This window comes from Ochotona princeps, chromosome 5, assembly GCF_030435755.1.
Source record: "Ochotona princeps isolate mOchPri1 chromosome 5, mOchPri1.hap1, whole genome shotgun sequence".
NCBI classification, from domain to species: domain Eukaryota; kingdom Metazoa; phylum Chordata; class Mammalia; order Lagomorpha; family Ochotonidae; genus Ochotona; species Ochotona princeps.
This window is the reverse complement of record NC_080836.1, coordinates 7,635,125-7,657,298: the sequence shown is the minus strand read 5'-3', so window position 1 is coordinate 7,657,298 and position 22,174 is coordinate 7,635,125. Positions and strand designations below refer to the sequence as shown.

General features: G+C 39.9%; 1 protein-coding gene across 1 annotated transcript in view; it reads right to left on the bottom strand.

The window, feature by feature from the left end:
- The window catches only part of LOC101533345 (contactin-associated protein-like 5), a 326,990-nt gene that overhangs the window by 1,786 nt on the left and 303,030 nt on the right, over positions 1-22,174 (bottom strand). The window contains exons 23-26 of the mRNA XM_058664175.1: positions 15,867-15,997; positions 10,114-10,192; positions 3,904-4,122; positions 1,298-1,369 (exon numbers count right to left, since the gene is read on the bottom strand). Coding sequence (XP_058520158.1) covers positions 1,298-1,369; positions 3,904-4,122; positions 10,114-10,192; positions 15,867-15,997 — 501 coding nt within the window. The remainder of the gene's footprint in view (positions 1-1,297; positions 1,370-3,903; positions 4,123-10,113; positions 10,193-15,866; positions 15,998-22,174) is intronic.

Sequence of the window (22,174 nt, the reverse complement as noted above, 5' to 3'; positions counted from 1 at the left end):
TCTTCAATGCCTGGGATAGTCAGAGATGATGGCTGCACACACTTCTGGAAATTTTCCTCTGTGGCTGAGGTAGCTTTCCTGATCAGAAGAAGACTTAACTGGTCAGTTCAATGGGTGGCAAAAAATGCGCAGTCACAATTCTTTTCTCCACTTTGTCAAATGAGGAACCATGAGAGATTGGGATATATTTATGTTACACACACTGATTTATGCCCAGCAAAAATAAGACCAGACTCTCCTCTCTGAATCAGAAATGTGTTTTGTGTGTTTGAGAATTATCTGTAATGAAAGGGTTATGGTTATTGCTAATTATAGTTCTACTATCAGGGCAGAACTTTGTGTTTCCACAGTCAAATCTCTACTTGTTGTTGTCTGTTGATCACTGGATCCTAGGAGGACTGTGGCTGGGTCTTTTATTGTCCTACACCTATACATAGCATATGGCCTGATCTTATTCATTACATGGAAATCAAATAAATGATGACTGTCAGCATTCAAGACTTTACGTGGTATGGCTCCATTCATTTAAGCTGCCAGTAGGTATGGATCTGAGCACCTGAGAGTGTTATTGTTCTTATATGGGAATGCAATTAGTGTCTGCATTTCCAACAGGGATCCTACAGTCAACAAAAGTATCTTACAGTCACCAAAGACCATGAGTTAGTTACTGTAAATTGCAAGAGCCTGAAGGCAAAATGAAGTTACTTAGAGACAGCAGCTGAGTTGAGGGAGAACCAGAAATGGGGAGGGCAACAGGCAGTTAGAGGAAAAGCATGGTAGAGGGCTGGAGCTGTGTACACAGTAGAGCAGACATCTACACTTATAATTATATACGCAGCTGGACTGGAAACTGAGGTTGTGTGTCTACCTGCTGAGTGGATCAAACCCAAATCACTTGGTGGGGCAAACTCGATGACACTGCAGTTTCCCCATCTTTCTGCTCCAACATAGCTTCATTTCCATATGTAGCTCTATTGGCCTGCTTTGTTTGTGCTCTAGGAAAAGTGACAACTGGATGAGATGAACAGAAACAGCCAGACTGCTTCTCTGTAGATGAATACTCCTGCTATTGTCTTGGTAAACGTCTGCCTGATGAACCACAGGAAGTGTGCCCCACGGAGCATGGCAGGCTGTGGACAGCAGTTGCCTGTGATCCCAGCACAGGAGAGTGTCAGATGAAGGCTCACAGTGCTGTAGACCAGGCTGAGTTCCTAATGCTGGCAGGCTTTGGATAACATCCCCCGCATTGGAGGACTGCTTCTTTACTCTCTGCTTTTGAAGACACTGAATGCTTTACCTCTGAAGATGGCTGAAACACTTCGAACTGCACTAGTGAGTGGTTCCCGCTCATCTGCCTTCTCAAAAGGATCTAGAAAAGAAAGAGACGTCAAAATCCACCCCTCAGTGGCACTGACCAGGAAGAGGTGACACACCTGTCAGTTACACCTGATGCTTTCAAAAAGTGGTGTTGACACCTTGGAGAGAACCAAAACACAGACAGACAAGAAGAGTTATGCATTGCTACATCCCATGGATCCAAAGCCTGATAGATTCTATGTAGCTTATAAGATAAGTTGTTGAGTCAGAGAATGGTATAGCCTTGTCTGCATAGCACTCTCTACTCTAGGGTGCTTTTTTTATTTCTGAATGGTTCCTGTGTATGGCTCCTTAGCTCCAGCACATATGCCACAAAAGGAGCGACACTCGTGCTGGAGAAACAACATCCCTAGGAGTCACCATTCTGAAACAGAGATTACACTGCAGGTGCATTAACTCAGAGGGCACTGCTCTCTTTCATGCACATTACCACATGTGGCACAGGAAATGGAAGCATTTAGCCTAAAGGCACCCAGATCTGGCTCTGAACCTGACTGCTTCTCGTGCTGATCTGACGATGTTGAGCAAGATCTTTCTCTAAATGTTTAGTTATTTATTTTCCTCTACTTGAAATGAGGAGCAATGTAGGAGCAATGATCTTGAATCTGCTGCTTCACTCTCAAAACACCAGCAACAACCAAGGCTGGTTCAGAATAAAACTAGGACACTGGCACACACATACGGGTAGCAGGCCACCAAGCACTCACTCCATCAAGTGTTGTCCCCCAGGATGTATTAAAAGGAAGCTGCACTGGAAGCAGAACAGCCAGAACACAAGTTGTTCCTCTGATATGAGATGTAGGCTTTCCAAGCAATGGCTTAACTACATTTTTTTCACAATAATTGCTTCCAGATATATTTTGAAAATGGAAAGCGTAACGATTTAAATTAGTAAAAGCAGATAATGATATCTATGTGTAGGTGTATATATATAAATGTAATTTCAAAGATTCACTATATTACTACTGCAGAATTTAGTCTTCAGGAAATGATAGCTTGGTCATTACTTTCTGTTCTTACAGATGAGGAAACTTGTTAGAGACCCGTAAGTAACTTGTCCAAAGTTCTACAGTTCATTCCCAGATGTTAACGTACAAAGATTTTCAACTGCCATGCTCACGTTCATTGTATTCTACTTCACCATCTCTAGGAAGACAATGGGATTGGGAGACTATTGGGAGTAGCAGAACATAATCTCCTTTCTTGGCCACAATTATCTGGGATTCAGATCATGCTCTTTTATTGACTTCAGCATTTTTAGTTTATAAAGAACTTTTTACATTAAAATTCAAGGTAGCCAGGATTTATTCCAGATCTTTACCTTAGAATATTTAGATAATTATGTTAGCATGCATGTTCTCTGTTTATTCATTTTAATTCTAATATTTACCAAAGCTGAAAATAACTGACTTGCATCTGATATGATCAAAGTACCGATGTCATAAATACAAACTTGTAAAGAATTCCATGCCCTTTAACCATTTTGAGGAAGAACTACTGCAGAGTGACCCAATGGGAAGTGATTCACTCATTTGAGTAGTCTCCCCATATGTCCATATTGTCTGTGCTGTCTGTACCATATTGTCTGGAGAGCCACATTGTGGTTTTGAGTTCCCTCCTCCTAACAGGAAGGGCTCTAAATACCACTTACGACAAATTTGTTCACAACAACAGTCTTTCAACATCTACCTTCATTGTCCTTAGTGTGTGTCAGGAAAGTAAGATCAGGGCAGAACGTGACAAGAATAACCTGAATCTTTAGACTCTCCTCAGCACCACTACTTGAAAAATGCCTTGCTACTTGTCAGTATTTCTGATTAGATTGAACATCAGATCAATTGTATGTATTGATGGGGCTGACATGGTGGCATAATATGTTAATCCACTGCCTATGGCAATCCAAAGGCTGTATTCAAACAATTCTATTATTTAAACTAAACCTGCCAAGCTAATATTTCCTTTGCTACCCCAAATTCCAGAACTAAATATTGGACAACTGAAAACTATCCTCATACGTAGAGCCTTTGCCCAAAATATTAAAATTATCCAGTCTAAACTTGTTCAGATTTTCCACCTCTGACTCATCTATTGCTTCCCATACAAACTGAGCCACATTTTTCTCCCTTTCCTCCTGCCTTCTGACAAATCCCACACCTGCTCAGGTGTCTCAGAGTGACACTTTCCTTGGAAGCTATTGGCAAACTCTTCTATGAAAGACAGTTGTCTACATAACTGGCACTTCAACATACATGATTAAAACAATTCCCAGATACTTCCATAACACACAGATGGTGATGACGAAATCACAAACAAAAGATATTTAAGGAGTAGTAAAGCAAAAAAAAAAATTATGAAGGGTGAGGCTGTGAAATTCTGTTTTTCTTTTCAGAAGGCAGTTATGATTTTGAATCAGATATAAACAAATGATTTAGTAGTATTAGCCAGCTCTTCAAACTAGAAACTTCCTAAAGATGCCAAAAGTAGATTTAATAGGGGTATTCCCCTGATACATTCCCTGGAAAATACCTGATGAAGAATGCTCAGTGGTCACTGCATTGGCAGTTGAATCCACCATGGAGCCACAGCTGGCTTCTGCCAAGGTCCCTTGGATGGTCACAGGTGCAGTGGTGGCGTGACGCAGGGCTGCCTTCAATGGTGCTACGTGGTTATACTGGACTGAAGACAGGCATCCGAGGAAACCCAAGCTGTTTGCTTTAATGACTTCAGAATCCAGGACAAGACTCTCTGAAATACAAAAGCAGTCAGAGGACTCTTCACAAACTAGGTGCATGTTCTGTTTGAAATATATCTAAAATTACAAAAATGCTTGACACTCCCCTATTCTTCTTGGTTCTGAGTTAGTATGAACACACTGCATCTGGCATGATGAGAGAGGATAAAGAAATTATGCCCAATTTCTGTTTAGGATAAAACAAGATGCAGAATGGAAAAGAATAGTCAAAAGCAAACTCACTTGCCAGCGGTCATTCAGGTCTCAAACACAGGTCTCTTAGTCCCTAACATCCTATTCTCCCCTTGTGATATCATGCTTCACATCATTCTATAGACACTTATTGCTGATTAGCTATTAAGAAAATTTGCCTCCTTGGCCTGGCTTAGCAGCTGAACTTTCTCTCTCTCATTTAGTTGACATGTGCTACCAATCAGTTGTTCTTCCCTAAATATGTAAAAGGGCTTTCTATCCTTTGAATATCTGCATAAGCCACGTTTCTGTTGTGCAAAAAACACATCTAATGTCCGCCTATGACAACTAAAGTTCCAAGTTTGATGGTCGACTTGCAAATGCCTAGTAAATAGAGATGTCCGCCCAACTCCAAGAGCGATCTGACAGCAGAGGGAGGTCATTGCACATCATATGTAAGGCACTGGAATGTCAAGTTGATGTTGCAGGATTAAGGAGAATCTGGGTTGAGTTAATAATGTCCACAGTTCTGACTCCTTATTCTTCTAGCATTTATTCCACCACAATAATATGCATCACTCTAATTGTCAGGAAGCCTGTCATTTTCAAATATTTATCAACATCTACAAAGGGTCCGGTATGCAGAGCAACTATTTTGTAAACAACTGAAAATTGAGTTAACAAATGAAAATTTAACGTCTTCTGCTATATCATGATCAATGCAGTTAATTACTACTATTTGACAATACATAGAGGCAATTTAGAAAGTTCATGGAAATGAAGTAAAAAAGAAATTAATCTTCCAGAAATTTTTAAAAATAGAATGTACAGGAACCATTCAAAATTGTATAAGGCAACCTTCTTTCAAAATGAAATATCAATATCCCTTTCAATATCGGTTTTGCTACATTTCATGGGTTTTGTTACTTTGTTTTGATTTTCATTTATTCAAAATAGTTTATTTTATTAAATTCCTAAAGACTCATAGTTCATACAGAGGCATCATCTTCTTCAAGAAGGTATTTTGATTTTCTTTTTCCTTTTCATTTCTTTAGGGACACATTGGTCTTTCAGTAGTAGCATGTTGTTTAACTCCATGGTGTGTAGACTTTCCATTTCTCTTCCTGTTGCTGATTTTGTCTTACAACTTTTCACTTCAGGGGATGTAACTGTGTAATAGAGATGATCATATCCACAAGTGAAGATACATACTGCATGCATCTCTGCCTCCGAATCAAAGATGGACTCCCAATGAAACCTAAATATATCCTGAAAATAGGATGCTTTAATGTTGCTTTAGAAAGTTTACATAAAAAGGAGGGCTGATTTTGTGGCATACTGTGTTAAGCTGCTACTAGCAATATATGCATTCCATATAGACATCAATTTTTGTTCCAGCTGCTCTTCGGCATTCATGAAGATGGCCTGAAAAAAAAAAGTAGTGGAAAATGTTCCAAATATGTGGGCTCCAGTCAACCTGTAAAAGACCTGGATGAAGCTGCTGGCTCCTGGATTCAGACTCATCCAGCACCCCATAGCTGGATGTCACAGACAACCAGGGACTGAATCAAGAATGAATCTCTCTCTCTTTCTCATAGCACATTTCCCGCTGTAACTGTGACTTTTAAGACAAATTAATAATTTTAAGAGTTATGTAAGCGCGTGTTATAAGAACAAATATGCATGCACCTACATTTTTTGCACCAAAATAAATTAAAAATTTCCTCTGTGTGTATGTGTTGGTTCGTTTTTCATTCTGATAATTTATCAATAAAAAATGTATATATTTTTACATTCACAGTACAACCTTCATTCCAGAACTCCCTTTCATGAGGAAGGTGGGATTATGATTAGAGGTTGATTAATATTTTTATAGCTAGCTCTTCCTCTTGTGCCTCACATGCACAAGAGCATCCCTCTTCATCATTTTTTTGCTATCTTGACACCTGAAGCCAAATAAACTGTGTATAATGCAACCTTAGTAGTGATGTAAGTTTGAATGGCATCTATCATGATCTCTATTCCGCATATGCTTTATGAATCAGTGTCCACATATTGAGCCGTCTCCAATACACTGTGTGAAAGGCAGTTCTGGTGGTGTCCAATGTGCACATCTCCTCTTAGAGAGGATTTACTCAGGGATTGTGGTTTGGGACATCCCTCCAAGGAGGGCACGAAAACTTACACAAAGCTTGAATTCTGTTAGGAAGCAGAATGGGTACAAAACTGACCTGGGGTGGACAAGTGCACTTCTACTCTCCGTGTAAAGTACAAGCCAATCTCTGGAAGACAAGCCCGGCATTCTTACATGAATTACATGTTGATATTGAAAGTTGGCTCATTTGTGGTAAGTTATGCATTGACCTCCAAGACTGCTGTTGTGTAATGTGTAATTGGACAGATATGTGATTTCGTCATATGTTTTATAAATAATATATATTAAAGGAGCCAGAACCATGACAGTGGGCCATGCTCTCAGCCAGCATCCCATAACAGCACCGATTCAATTTTGGCTGCCCCATTTCTGATCCAGCTCAATAGCACAGGTGGCCATAGGCATTTGGGGAGTAAATAACCAAATGGACAATCACAGTCTGCCTGTGATATTCATATGCCTGCACAAGTGTGGACATGAATGTATCCACAATCATAGAGAAGCGTACAAACAGGTATGGGTTCATGCATACCAACCTGCACACAGGCATGTTCTTTAGCATGTGCATACACTCACGCATGTGCGTGCAAATGTATGTGTGAATATATGCATATAATATCCCCATTAAAACTGTCCCTACACACAAATGCCAATGATATGCATAAAGTGTTGAAAAATCATAAAAAACACATACACAGGGAACAGTTTGACTTTTCAAAAATGTTTTTCCACTCTAGAATTTCTTTCCTAGGCAACTAGGTTGCTTTAAAAATAAAACCCTAATAAATGAAAAATTATTCTCTGAAATAAATTAAATGGGATTTTGCCTAAGTGAGGTGACTGCCTTTGTAAATTAAACCAGTTGATTTGCCCAGAATATTAGGTTTCGCGGTACAGTACAATACATGTAAGCAGGGCTGGCATTTATAGTGTAGCATGTTAAGTCTCTACTTGTGACATGGACATCCCAGTTCAGTGCGCTTGTTCAGGTCCACACTTCCCTGCTTCTGATCCAGCTTCTTCCTAATGTACCTCGGAAGGAAGTAGTGGTCGCCTAAGTACTTGGTCTCCTGCCATCTATGTGTGAGACAGCAGGGAGTTCACAACCCTGGCTCCAGCCTGTCCTGTCCCTGGCTATGGAGGCCTTTGGAGAAGTAACCCAGGAGTAGAAGATACCTTGTTGTCACCCTATCTTTCAAACAAAGAAGTAAATCTTTTGACAAGAAATAAGCAATATAGAAACAGAGTTAGAAAGTCTAACAAGCATGTAATTCACATTAAAAATTGGGAAAGTGAGGGGGGGACCCCAGACTACACAGAATTGCATGATGCATCTAAAAAAAAGCAATAAAAGTAGTGATTAAGTGACAATACTAAAAAAAAAGTGAATAGAGAAATGAAAGCAGGAATAACAATTGATAGGTTGAGATTATTTGATAATAAATGAACATGATCCGTATGGATAATGTTTGTGAACCAGCTACATAAATATATGTAGCAACTAAGAAATGGATAACCATGAGCACATCCAATAAGATTTTTCAGAAATCCTTGTGCACTAGAAAACTAGAGCCAGATTCATGACAGAAAGCTGTGTAATACAATAATAATAAGAAGAAGAAGAAGAAAAAGAAGAAGAAGAAATGAGACAAACCTCAAAAGTAGCTGGCCAGTAAAGGTGGTGAAGTTCATCTGAGCACCTCCAGAATCAGGGCAGACTGCTAGCACATGATTCAATCACAACTACTGAACCCAGACGACATAAGTCAAGGATGCACCGAATAAAATTTAAAATCGGCCCCTCAGCAGTAGTATTTCAGATTTCCAAACTGCGAGCTCTCTATCTGGAAAACTGAAAGCCGCTCTCACCACACCACTGAATGCAGAGCTGGGGAGAGAGGGCTGTGTATAATTGCTTCACCGAGTCAGTGCCAACATGCTCCGTTACAACACTGCATGATTTCTCAACTTCATGAGAACAAGTACCCTTCAATACTGAGTTGTATGTCTGTCTAAATTAACCTCCAAAAGTCAAAGTGAAATGACAAGCATTTCATTTTCATATAGAGTTTTTGAAAGTTTCCTTAATCTGGCAGAAATGTGAAAAACCCAAGACATAAGAAGGAAACAGAAAAACAAACATGTGTATGTGTTCATAAAACTTACCAGTTTTTACAGAAACTATTATTGTTAATCAGAGAGGCGACTGAATGGGAAATAAACAAAACGCAACACAGACATCAACACTGATTGATTAGTTCATTCAGATGTCATGTGAGAAACTGAAGTTAATATTTTCTCAATCCTATTGCAGTAATTTTCAAGGTTCATGTTCTGTTGTGGGAATTACAAGTCCTCAAGGAATCAAGAGTTAGGGCCCTGCCTATCCAACTTACCTACCATTAAGCAAAGTTGCATGACTCGCTCTCTGTAACCCTCAGAGACCTTCTCTCCCTCTTGGGAGAACGGAGTGGCAGCCCTCAAAGACCTTCCTCACCTCTTGGGAGAACAGGGTAGCAGTACTCAGAGACCTTCTCCCCCTCTTAGGTGAACAGGGTGGCAGCCCTTAGAGATCTCTGCATTTGGGGGAGAACAAGGAGCCATGCTTTGGGAGCTGCTGCCCACCCTTAGTGGGGGATAACTTATCAGATGGCCAACTGATTTGCTTGTAATGACTTGAGGATGCAGCCCAAAGAGGCCTAGTAAGAACCCACATCATGATCAGTGCAAGCATTTGATAACCAACTAAATTTTTGTTATATGTTCTTCCCTGCTAAAACACTAAGAGGATAATATTTTCTGCACTATTCTGTGACTAAGAACAAAGAACTTACTGCAAATCGCAGAAAAACTTGGAGCAATAAAAACGAAAAAAACAAAGCAAACCAAGCTGTACACATAAACCACCAAAGGAAAAGGACATATACCTTTTATTTCTAAAACAGAAATGGCCAGATTAAGTATGAAATAAAAATCCAGTTATATATTCTTTACAAGGCTATAAATAAGGATTCAAGAAAAGAGAAAGATTGAAAGGAAAGCCATGAGAAATAAATGGGCAGGTGCTAGGAAAGGCAAAATGGTAATATCTATATTAATAAGGAATATCTAAGCATAACACAAAATACCTTCATCATAAAAGTTAAAAAAAGACAGCTTAAGTCTGAAAAATGTGCAATTTATCAGTAAAAAATTTAGTTCTTGAAAAAGACAAAAAGGATGTCATGTAGAAATTAAAGCATCACATTTTCAGTCAAAATAAAAACAGTGTAACAATGGCAAATTCCAATCACTGTTCAATTAAAATGTGCTTGAGCCAATTAATCATTCTGCAAATTTTGATTTCCTTAGCTATGTTTATATAAAGTAAAAATTAAGCAAAATTTAAATAATAAATGTATTTTAAAATTAAGTGGATATTTGTGATTTTACTAAATGACTTCAAGAATGTACTTCTTTCAAGCAATATAAAATGACATAAATTCCAGTCCCCATCCTTATCACATACGCATCTCAGCATTTTTCATTACAGCAATCTGAATGTCAGATCTTGGATGGGCTTAAGGCTCCAGATTTTAGTGGTCGGGTTGACAATGTGTGTATTCACTTGTTTATGCTAACAGATCCCACTCCAGAGGTGTGCACTGAAACAGCTGACCTGTGACTTTGCCCAGGGTCAAGGACCTGGCCGACCTAAGCTTGGTTTCCAGGGAGAAGTTACAGCTGAGCTGGTCCACCTGCCAGAACACAGAACAAAGAGCCATCAGTGGAGATCTGCAGGTGAAGGGCTTTTAAAGATTCCAATCCATAAATAGCTGGAAAAAAAGAAGCAACAACTAAATTACATTCAGAGCACATAGAGCAGACCCCTGTCTAGGATTTTCTCTCCGGAGAGATTAGAAATGCTTCACTAATTCTCTCACAATACACACAAATTTCCTTCTTTGTAAAATGCTTGGTTTCACAGAAGCCTTCACACTGAGACATTTTACGCAGCTTTTTGAGAGGTACTTTTCTTCCCACTGAGATGTCCTTGCAAATTCTTTGCTGAAAACAAGCAAACAAATGAAATCTGCTCAGGGATTAGCCCTGCAGGATTAGTTTTAAACAGGCACTCATTTCCTGTCTCTTCTTGTTCTCTTGAGCATCCATCCCTATTCTAGTCTTCTCCACGTTCTGTGTTCTCATTCCGGTCCAGGCTAGGGTGCCATACACGCCCGAAAGACAGATGACAAGATGTGTTGTAGGGAAGAGAGGCCAGCTGCACAGTTACTACCAATCATGCAACTGAGAACCACACCTTCTGGAGTGACTGAAAGTCACCACTGAAGTTTACAGGACTGAATTTTTGGGATCATCCTTCAGGCATCCGACCCTTTCACCTTGCTCACTGATTATTCCAGCCCCATCCCTTTATCCGGGGATCTAGCTCCAGCACAGCCACTGCTTTCAGTCTAATCAAATCTATTTCCTTTAGACTATGTTCTTAGTATCCATGTGATCCTATTTCTGGAAAAGCTTCTCATTGCCCTATGGTGGGGGGAAAGTGTCTTTAATTCACAGAAACCACATGTTAGGGAGAGATTCATATGTGCATTTGTAGCACATAAATAGATATGTTGTTTAACTCCATTTTCCATTAAATTGATAAAGTATACATGAGGTTAGCTTAGGAGAAAGAGGCTGTCTGCCTAATTTGACCATGTCCATGAAGCCACGATTCCAGGACTAATTTACCACTGTTCCCTCCTCCCTTTTTCTCTGCACTCTTCTTCCCTGATTAAACTTTATTTGCCCTAGGAAAGGGCCATTAGTGGTGTCCTGTGGTGCAAGACTATATGCTTGCTACCTTGTGGTAATGTGCATCAAGTATTTAACACTTGATGGTGTGTAAGACAAAATGCAAATACATCTGTCCAAACATACTCCTCCCTTGAATATTATAACAATTTTACTAGGCAATGACTGATGTTTGTGTTAGCATTTTCCCACAAATCCAAGACACCAGACACAATCAGTGAAGCACACGAGAGGTCTTTATTTTCATGGGGGACAGAGCCACGGGGCAGGGAGAAAGTGAGAGGAGAAAGAGAGCAAAGGGGAGAGGCATCTTTTATGGCTTCAGATTGGGGTGTGGGGAGCACAAGGTCAGGGATTGGCAGGTGCACTAGATGAACACCAGAGATGGATGCCTCAAGGGATTGGTGGAGTGCACTGTTTGGACTTGAAGGTCTCTAAGCTTAGACAAGCAGCCGCTATGGGACCATGACCTAGGAGATTGAAGGTAATGTTGGGTAAGCAGGTATGCAAGGTGGCCACTGGGTTCAGGATGGCGGGGTCAATCTTTTGGTCACTGTTTGAGCATCTCCTTACAATGCATGTGACTGGTGTGTGTGTGTGTGTGTGTGGTGTGTGTGTGTGTGTGTGTGTGTGTGTGTGTTTGTGGGTAGGAGTGTGATACAATGAAGCCAATAACTTAACAATGTGGCTAAGGTCATGAGGAGCCAAATGAATTGCCATGTGATCCCTTTATTATATGACATCATGTCTGCTTTATTTTGTTGTGTCTATGGATATTTGAGAAACTAGTAGATTAAAACTATCTTCATTTCTGAGTTTTTAGTATGTTCATTTAACACACCTGTATGTATCTACTTAAATGTCATACTGCTATAAATCCTTCTCATTTGTTATATCTTGAATGATTTTATGATGTTCTGAATAGTTTAGTTGATGTTATTGACTCTGTCCTGCTTCTGATATTTTGTTTCAGGTACTGCATGAAATCAATCTTCTCTCTCTCTCTCTCTCTCTCTCTCTCGCTCTCAATTACTCCACTAAACCCTTGATGCCTCGAGAATAAACATTGTTATCATAGTCATGTATGTTTTCTGGGGGTCTATTCTGGGAACTGGCCACGTTGTTTAAGAGAATAAAATGAATGGTTTAATCCCAGTATTGCTTCTCCTTCTACCTGGTGCTGTGACATCAGAGTTCACCATAACTCTAGGGTGTCTTTGGTGACATCTCCACCCTGGCTACACGAGGGTTTTGGTATCCTTGATTGAAATCCAAGACTTGAGAGGAGGGTTTTTCTTCCTGAATCACAGCGAAGCTCTAAATAGATATAATTGTAGACATTGAAATTTAAGTAGACTAGAGTTTATAATGTTAGCTTGTCTGGGATCACACAGCAAAAATGATGGAAGCTGAATTCACAGCTGAATGAATGTATAACGATGCTTTTCTTAATTTTAAGAGCATCATCCCCTCTGCCACCAGAAAAGAATGATCTAGTTGATTTTAAACTTTCTGATCCCTTTTTCTTTGCACCTTTGTTTTGTGCTGGCTTTTGCTTATTCATGTCTAATCTATCAATGCATTTTATATAAGGACACTGAAATACACCTTTATCACTATTAAACTTTGGGGGCATCTGAACCTTAAAAAATTACCAAGTTCCAAGAATTCATGCTCCTGAGTGCAGGCTCAGGCTCCAAGTTCTCCTTTTTTGAGTTCAAAAAGAGGATAAGTGAGACCAGCATTATGGCTCATTTACTAAATCCTCACCTTGCACAGTCTGGTATCCTATATGGGCACCATTTTATGTCCTGGCTGCTCTACTTCCCTTCCAGCTCCCTACTTGTGGCCAGGGAAAACAGCAAATTATGGTGCAAGGCCTTGGGACACTGTGGCTGCATGAGAGACCTGGAAGAAGCTCCTAGCTCCTGATTTTGCATAGCCTCAGTCTGGGTTGTTAAGTCATTTGGGGAGTGAATCAGAGAACAGAAGATATCTCTACATCTCTTCTCTCTGGAGATCTGTGTTCCCAATTGAAAAAAAAAAAAAGAAAAAGAAAAAGAAAAAGAGAAAAGGACACAAAGGAGAAACTACAGCAGCTCACATCCTGAATCTGTTGGATGAATGGGGTTAGATGTACATTGGGACAAGTACATTATATATATATATATATATATATATATATATATGAATGGGGTTAGATGTACATTGGGACAAGTACATAAAATAGATAGATAGATAGATAGATCGATAATGCATTATGCCCATGCGTACTTATATATGGCATTTACAATTTGATGCTGAATGAGATGTGCCAAGGAGTGAGTACAGAGAGAGAACAGAGGTATCTTTCAGTTCTAAGGTTCTCCAATGTGCATTGTCATGTACAAACTGAAGACCAACAGAAAAGAGTGAGCGATGCACACAAACAGGAGAAACACAAGGTGATAGTGGCATCCTGCAAGCATATAAGAATTAAACCATTTTCAGAGTAAAGAGCCTCCCATGGCCACCAAGAGGACAGGAATGATGAAGTGCTGGCAAGAACATTGGAATTTGCAAGAAAAGACCATGAATGCTTTGAGAAGTACTAATCCACTGCGGCTGAGAGGGAAAAATAAATCTTGATTTGCTAAAATTTACCAAGTTCAATAAAAACTATGATTCAACACTATAAACTCCAAAATATAAAAATGAAACACAAGACAGATGAATACTACCCTATAGTCATTTTAAGATGTAAACCAGCTGGTTGTATATAAACTAAAATTGAAATGTCAATGAGGTAGTCACAGGATGTGGTTAAGAACTTGCATTTTCTAGCATATTGGTTACTCAATACCATGTTAATTAACTCCATAATGTTGTAAATTGTTGTTGATGTTACATGGTGGCTTTTCATTGAATGGGATGATATTCTGCCAGCTCTGCTTTCAGACCAGAGATGGTCTCCCCAAGAAGATGTTGAATTTATTGGGACAATAAGATGCTGGACCCTATGCATGGTACATGCTTGCAATGAAAGAATCATGACTGGATTTGAACTGTAATACTGCAACAAGGTGGAGGAATCCACCATGGCGGGAAGGGCATCGGTAGGGGTTGGGGGAATCCTAGAGCCTACGAAATTGTGCCATAAGATGAAATGAAAATTAAAAAAAAAGATAAAGTGAACTTGAGAAGTGAAGTATACAAAAGTATTTCCACAAATTTGGGAATTACGATGTGAGAGAAAATGAAACCATACATTAATTTAGATAAATGCCCTTCCCTTCTGGGAGGTTTTTGTTTGCCATTTTTAAAATATTTATTGGTTTATTTGATTTGCCTTACAAACAGCACAGGGCATGGGGTGATTAAAAAAATGCTCCTTTATCCACTGGCTCATTTCTAAGTTGCCACACAGCTAGGATTTGGCCAGGCCATCGCCAGAAGTCAGAAACTGACTCTGGACTCTGCATGTTCTCCAAGAGAATGGAGAGAACGTGAAAAGACAGTGATGCAGGCAAATGCATGAATGGCTCTGGAGAGGGGCCTGCTATGCTCCTCTGAAAGGAAAGTCAGTCCTTGAGAACGAAGACAGAGCTGCCACAGTTAGCTGGAGAGAGTAGAGGACATGAGAACTAATCTGAGGTGATGGCCGGGTAGACTGAAGGGCTTGCTGAGGGTTCTGGATTCTATAAACGGGTGATGTGAACTCCGTCTAGTCTCCTATGTGGCCTGCCACTGTCTACTTCTGGTCCTTTTTTTAAGATTTATTAATTTTTTATTAGAAAGTCAGATATACAAAAAGGACAGACACAGAAAAAGATCTTGTGTCCACTGATTCACTCCCCACGAGGCCACAATACCTGAAACTGAGCCAATCCAGGCCAGGAACCTCTTCCGGGTCTCCCACATGGATGCAGGGTCCCAACCAAGGCTTTGAGCCGTCTTTGACTGTTTTCCCAGGCCACAAACAAGGAGTTGGATGGAAGGTGGGTCCACGGGGATTAGAACTGGTGCCAATATGGGATCCTAGCACATGCAAGGTGAGCACTTCAGCCGCTAGGCTACCACATTAGGCCCTGGTATTGGTACTTTATACAGAGAACATTGGAGTTTCTCACAATTTTGTACACCATGTGTGCACATTCAGACCCAGTTGAGTCCTAACATCAGAACACAAGAATTGATGACCATAAAACACCTGTGCTCTCCCCAGTGCTCCCTGTCTCTTTGGCATACCTTTTCCACTGCCCGTGCTGGAACCTATTGTGACTTCTCTTATCCATGTGTATTCATGACCATAACCCAGCCTGGGTGTTACCTGTTTAACCAGATAACACAATCACCTGATGTTCTTCTCTTCTCCCATATTTTTCCGGTTCAGTTAATCTGACATGAGGCCCAAGGACTTATATTTCTAGCAATGCTGTAGGTTTTCTGGGTGACTGAGGGAGGAATAAACACATCTTGACAACCAATACTCTAGTTCTCCCAGGACTGGGCTATGTATGAGTTATGTTTCGATCTGGCTATATCTGGCTTTGGCTTTGGGTAGAAGCTTAAAAAACCTCGACTGATCAGCCAAGGCCTGTTGGCTGATTGTGAATAAGGGAGGTGAGTTACCTGCATGGTAAGCTCCCTCCCCTCTCGGTTTATCTTCAAGTGATGCATCTTTCCATTAGCAAAGTTCTCTGTATCAATGGTGAATACGTGGGTGTCTTCCTTGCTCAACTGATAGCGAACCTGTAAGCTTCCTTGAAAGAAAAATGGTAGAAATTAATATTAAAAATTGTTCCCATAAAATATCTAATTGTGATCCGATTGTCATTGAGTTGATTTTTACTATGTGCCAAGAGCCTGCTCCTGAATTCCTGTTATTTATATGTTTAATATGAGTAATGTAGCTCATCAGGGCCTCAACAGAAAACTCAACTACTAATACTATTACTACTACAAAATGAAAGAGAGTGAGTGTGTGTGCATGTCTTTGTGTGTGTCTGTGTGTGTCTGTGTGATCAGAAACCAGAATTCCACTCTGGAAAATAAGGGAACCAAAAGCCTCTTTTGTAACTGGATTGATAAAAGTTTACTAAAATAGAGGTAAGGTTAGTTCCACTCTATCTCCAGTTCCTTCCACTTCCTGTAACTTTCTGCTCCACTTCCCTACTTCCACTTCGACCTAAAGGAAGATGTGGTGAATCAGCACCTGTCTCCACTGATGGAGACAGATGCTACTGGTTGGTGTGTGCTGTAGTTATGGCATAGCAATTCACGTTTACCCTCAGTGGGCCAGTGGGACATTCAGATTTCACTAGGAAACTTTTTTTCCAGATAGATGTTCACTACTCATTGGAGACCAGGGAGGTCAATTTACTGCATCTCAGCCAACATTTCTTACAAATAGAACAGGACTGAAAAGGGAACCTGAGAATCCCAAGAGACAAATTATCCACAAGTATAGTGTGTGTGTGTGTGTGTGTGTGTGTGAGTGTGTGTGTGTCAGAGAGAAAGAGAGAGAATGCTAGATCACAAAGTGGATACTTGGCTATGGGATCATACTATTAGAGTGCACAAGACACTCCATATGAGAAACTTGCCTGAAAATGCAACTCTACTACCAGATGGAATTGTTAATCTCTCCTGTTTAAACTCAGTTTTTTCATTCTTTTTTTTGTGGCAGTTAGTGTATATCAATGTTGGTAGATTATAAATGGTCTGTAACAGTTTGTGTGTCCCATGGAGAGAGATAAGATGTTCTCATATGAAAATTACAAATATAGCCAGGGAGCAGAGGTTAAGCACTACAGCTCAGAGATCCACATCCCTCATCTGAGTAGCTGGGTTCAGTGATTGGCTCTGGCTTCTGACTGCAGCTGTCTACCCATGGAGGCAGAAAATGGACACTCAGGTACTTTGGTTTCTGTCACCTGCATGGGCGATCTGGACTGAGTTCACAGTTCCTGGTTTCAGCCTTGGCCCAGCTTCAGCTGTTACTTGCTCTTCAGGAATAAACCAGCTGATGGAAACTCTCCATGTCTCTCTTTGCCAGTTTATATCTTCATGTTTTAGAAATTTAAAAAAATCATATTTGAATAAAACTGTTGAGCCTCTGATATGCCTTCTTCTCCAATATGCTTCTAGAATATATGTATTTGTAATCGAATGACATTTTTTCCCAGATACACAATCTAGAAATCATGTTGAAAAACACAAGTTAAATTTAGCTGCTTTTAAAATAATGTATTCAGTTAAAATCTGTGTCAGTATTTTTAGAGCACAAGAAGTACTAGGGATAGCACTTGAAACTTGCAAACATCTACATTTTAAAGAAAGTATCAAAAAACGAAAATAAACAGTCATCTTCTCATTCTGAGGAAGGCACCTGTTGCTTTCTGCCCTGTTTCTTCCTTGGTTTTAATACACATGCCATTGTGACTGAGTCCTACTTATCTCTCAACCTTCATCTGAAACTCTTCGTCAGTAAAGTGACACTGTCAGATTTAGAACCTAAAGCTAGCCAAATCCAAACAAGAGCTGAGTTTTCCCAAAGAACACAGTGGCTTCAATGACATTTCTGGGTAGCACGCTCCTCCACAACAGTCTCTCCCCTTAACTTTGCTCTCCACCATCCTTCAGAAATTGCTGCAAGGTCATGTCTTCCAGGAAGCCATCCTGGACTTCTCCAAGGGCTTGCTCCTGTAGGTTATGCGTGCTAACAACTTTCACCTTACACATAGCACATTACCTCATCTATTTACTTGCCCAAACCCCACACAAGTCTGCCCAGCACATCCTGGGATTTCTAATACATGGTATGATGAACACACAGTAAATTCACGAGAGCCAAGTCTCCAATTACACCTGGGCAGGAACACACTCTGTGTTGTGCCATGTCACTGAACTAGAGTGTTTGATAAGCAACTGTATTAAATGCATCTGTGATGCGGGACATAAATTCATAATAAGCTGAGAAGTGTCTGCATACCTATTGCACTTGCTGTTAATGCCAGTCCCCTTTGTCTCCCTCCTCTTGAATTTAAGCTTTCCTAGGAACAATGCTTGTTTATCTTTTTTGTTTGCAGAGACTAAATCAGGGTCTGCTATCTGAAATCTCCAGAAGACACCTGTTGAATAAAGCCACCATTCTGGAGAATGTTATCTCCGCATCACCAAAATTTTGAATTGACATCATTTCAATGCTTTCTCTGTGTAATGTTCTAGAGAACAAGTAGCTACAATGATCTTTATTTAAGAAGCATACCATTGGGCTCGGCAGCGTGGCCTAGTGGCTAAGGTCCTTGCCTTGATCCCATATGGCCGCTGGTTCTAATCCTGGCAGCTCCACTTCCTCTCTATCTCTCCTCCTCTAAGTATATCAGACTTTGTAATAAAAATAAAATAAATCTAAAAAAAAAAAAGCATACCATTTAGCTGAAAGAAACAAAAACATCATCATACCTCTTCTGATGTGCCTACCGTTTTTAGGTGCTTTGATATTAAATACACTTTTAAAGTCAAATCCTGAAATTACAGATCAGGGTTTCATGTAGTGATTAAGACACTGCATCCCATTTCAGAGTGACGGGGTGAGTACATTTGATTCCTAGCTCCAGTTAATGACTCAGTGTTCTTTTTTTGTGACTTTTTAAAAAGTTATTGGAAAATCAGATATACATAGAGGAGGAGAGACACAGAGGAAGATATTCTTTCCATTGATTCACTCCCTAAGAGGATGCAATAGCTGAAGCTGAGCCAATCCGAAGCCAGGATTCTTTTCTGGGTCTCCCATGCAGATGCAGGGTCCCAAGGCTTTGGGCTATCTTAGACTGCTTTCCCAGGCCACAAACAGGAAGCTGGATGGGAGGCAGGGCTGCTGGGATTAGAACCGGCGGCCATATGGGATCCTGGCACATGCAAGGCAACGATGTTAGCCACTATGCTATCATGCTGGGCCCCAGTGCCAACTTTTGTGATCATTCATGGAATGAACCAGCAGATGATTTTTTTCTTCTCTCTCTCTCTTTCTCTCTCTCTCTCTCTTTCTCTCTCCCTCTCTCTCCCTCTCTCTCTATCTCTCTCTCTCTCTGACTTTCAAGTAAGACACATTGATCGTAACAACAGAAAAGGACATCTATGGACATTCACTCAAACAATCTCCCTGTATTAAAACTTACAGAAATTCAGAGCCACAGAAGCCTCAAATAGTCAAAGCGACTCTGAGAAAAAAAAAAGCCAAACTGAAGACAATACTTTGCCTCACCTCAAAACATACTACAGAGCTAAAAGTGTATTGCTTCAGCATTGGAACTGAATAGAATGACTAGACATACACCCATATTTTTATGAGAGAGAGGGAGAAAGAAATCTTTCACCTGTCAATTCTCCCTACAAAGAACTCCCAAGCCACTATCCTTTAATGCTTTCCTGCACAATAAAATCATGCCAAAGTTTCAAGAACACATAATAGGAAAAGGCATTTTTTCTTTTTTTTTAAACAAATGACATTGAAAATTGGATCTCTATACACAGAAGAATGTAGTTGGATAGACTCAAAATAGATTGAAAATCTAAAATACAAGGTGCCAAATCACAAAATCACTACAAAGAAGTGAGAGAGGAACTTGTCAGGGTACTGAACAGGACTGCAGAACTACTGTTTCAGACATGACAACAAAAGTACAAGAACCAGAAATAAACATTTACCAAGGAATTACATTAAACCAAAAGGACTCTGCACAGCAAAGTGGTGGACTGATAAATGGAAGAAGATAGTTTTAAACTACAATTTGACAATTAGTTAATATCAGAAAATATAGGGCATTTGCACAATGCAAGTGGAAAAAATCTAGTCCAACTTGGAAAATGTGTGAGCAGATATTTGGCCTAGAAGTTAACGGCAGGTGTTAGCATGCCTGTGATTCTCATCGGAGTGCCTGGGAGCAAGGGCTACCTCTGGAGACAGATTCCATTTTACTGTTAATGTGGACCCTGGGAGATAGTGGTGAAGACTCAAGTAATGGAATTCTTACCACTCCTGGGATAGATCTATATTGCCTTTCTGGCTACTGATGCTAGCTCCTACCCAGCTCCAGCTGTGGTAAACAACTGAGGACTGAGCTAACCAAGAAGAGATCTCCTCAGAATCTTTCTGCTTTCCAAATACATAACTTGAAAATCAGACTTAGGATCTGAATAGATATTTCTTACACAAAAACACACGAATGCAGAGAGGTATATGAAAACACACTCAACATCACTAATCATCAAGAATCATGTTCCAGTTAGGCAGTTAGGATGGTTATTCATAAAATGAGAAATGTGGCAGTTGTTTGCCAAGGGTGTGAGAAAAGGGGATTCTTAGACATTGTGGGTGGGATCTTATATTGGTAACACAAACCTGGAAAGCTGTATGCATATTTCTGAAAAAAAAAATAGAATTATACCAGTACTAGGTATACGGAATGAAGTAATATCAATAAGTTTGTTGAGTTACTGACACATTCATGTTCTCTTCGCCATTATTCAGAATTGCCAAGATGCACGAACAGCCTCAACATCCATCAGAGGAAGAAAATACAGTATATACATACAATGTGATATCATTAAGACACAGAAAAAGATACAATACTATTGCTTTTACAATATAGATGGAGCTGGAGGATACATGGTGAAAGAAAATGTATCAAGAACAGGTAGAAACCTACTGTGTTACCTCAAGTATGTGTGAAACCTGAAAAAGTTGATCTCAACATAATCTGAAAATAGAACAGAGGTGACCAGAGACCATACAGAACTGGAAGAAAGAAAAGCAGAAAATCTGCATTAGCATGTGTAATCTAATTGAAGGGATATGTCCTGATACTCTGTTGATCAGTACACTGAACACAGTTAACAATCTTGCTCTGTGGGTGTAACAATAGCTAGAAGAGAAGGATTAAATTGCATTCATAAAAATGTTGAAATTTTACAGCAGTGTATGTACTACCTGCTCAGGTTTGACCATTACACAATGCATCAAGACATGGAAAGTTCATTATGCACCAGCCAGGAGTAATGATAGTAAGAAAAGAATGGTAAACAAAGAGACCAAAGTAGAAGACACATATTAAAAGAGTGACAAGAAAAGAGACCGGAATAGAAAGACCCATACCTGAGTGCTAAGAAATTTGAATTTATGCAAACAGTGATCCTATAAAGAAATTGAAACACATGTGAGGGGGCACTTTTGACAACAGTGTGCAAGACTCCACTTAGGCTCACTGCATCTTACACCAGATGGTTCTATTCAAATCCTGGCTTTGCTTGAGCGTCCAGCTTCTTGCTAATGCACATCCTGTCAGGTAGCAGGTTATGGCTCAACCTCTTGGATTTCTGCCAGCAGTGTGGGAGATCCAGACTTGGCTCCTGATTCATAGCTGCCAAAGAGTGAACCAGCAGATAGAGTCTATTTTCGTATTTGTTCTTCTCTCTATCTTTCTCTCTCTTTGTCTCTGCTTTCAAACAAAATGAAAACACATACTACATAAAAAAAGAAACTAAGAAAATGTGTGAAAATATCAGCTTAAAAAGCTATCTTAAGGCTGTCTCAGGTACAACATCACACATTCCAAATGCAAAGGAAGTGATTTGATACATTATATCTTGTCAGAATACTGAAAGGGGGCACACTGCAGGAACTCTCTCCTCACTGTGGGTTGCACCCCTGTCTCACATGATCAATATCCTGTGTTATCATTTCACTTCTAAAGAAGCAGTTCCCACACAGGTTAAACATTTTCTGCTCTTCATCAGTCTGCTTTGATCCCAGATTCAGACAGGTTTCTATACACCAGTTATTTCGTACTAACCAGATTATCCTCACCAAACAGAACCTCCTCTGATCTTCTCCACCTCATTTAATGGCACGACTTTCCACTAACTATTCATGTCAG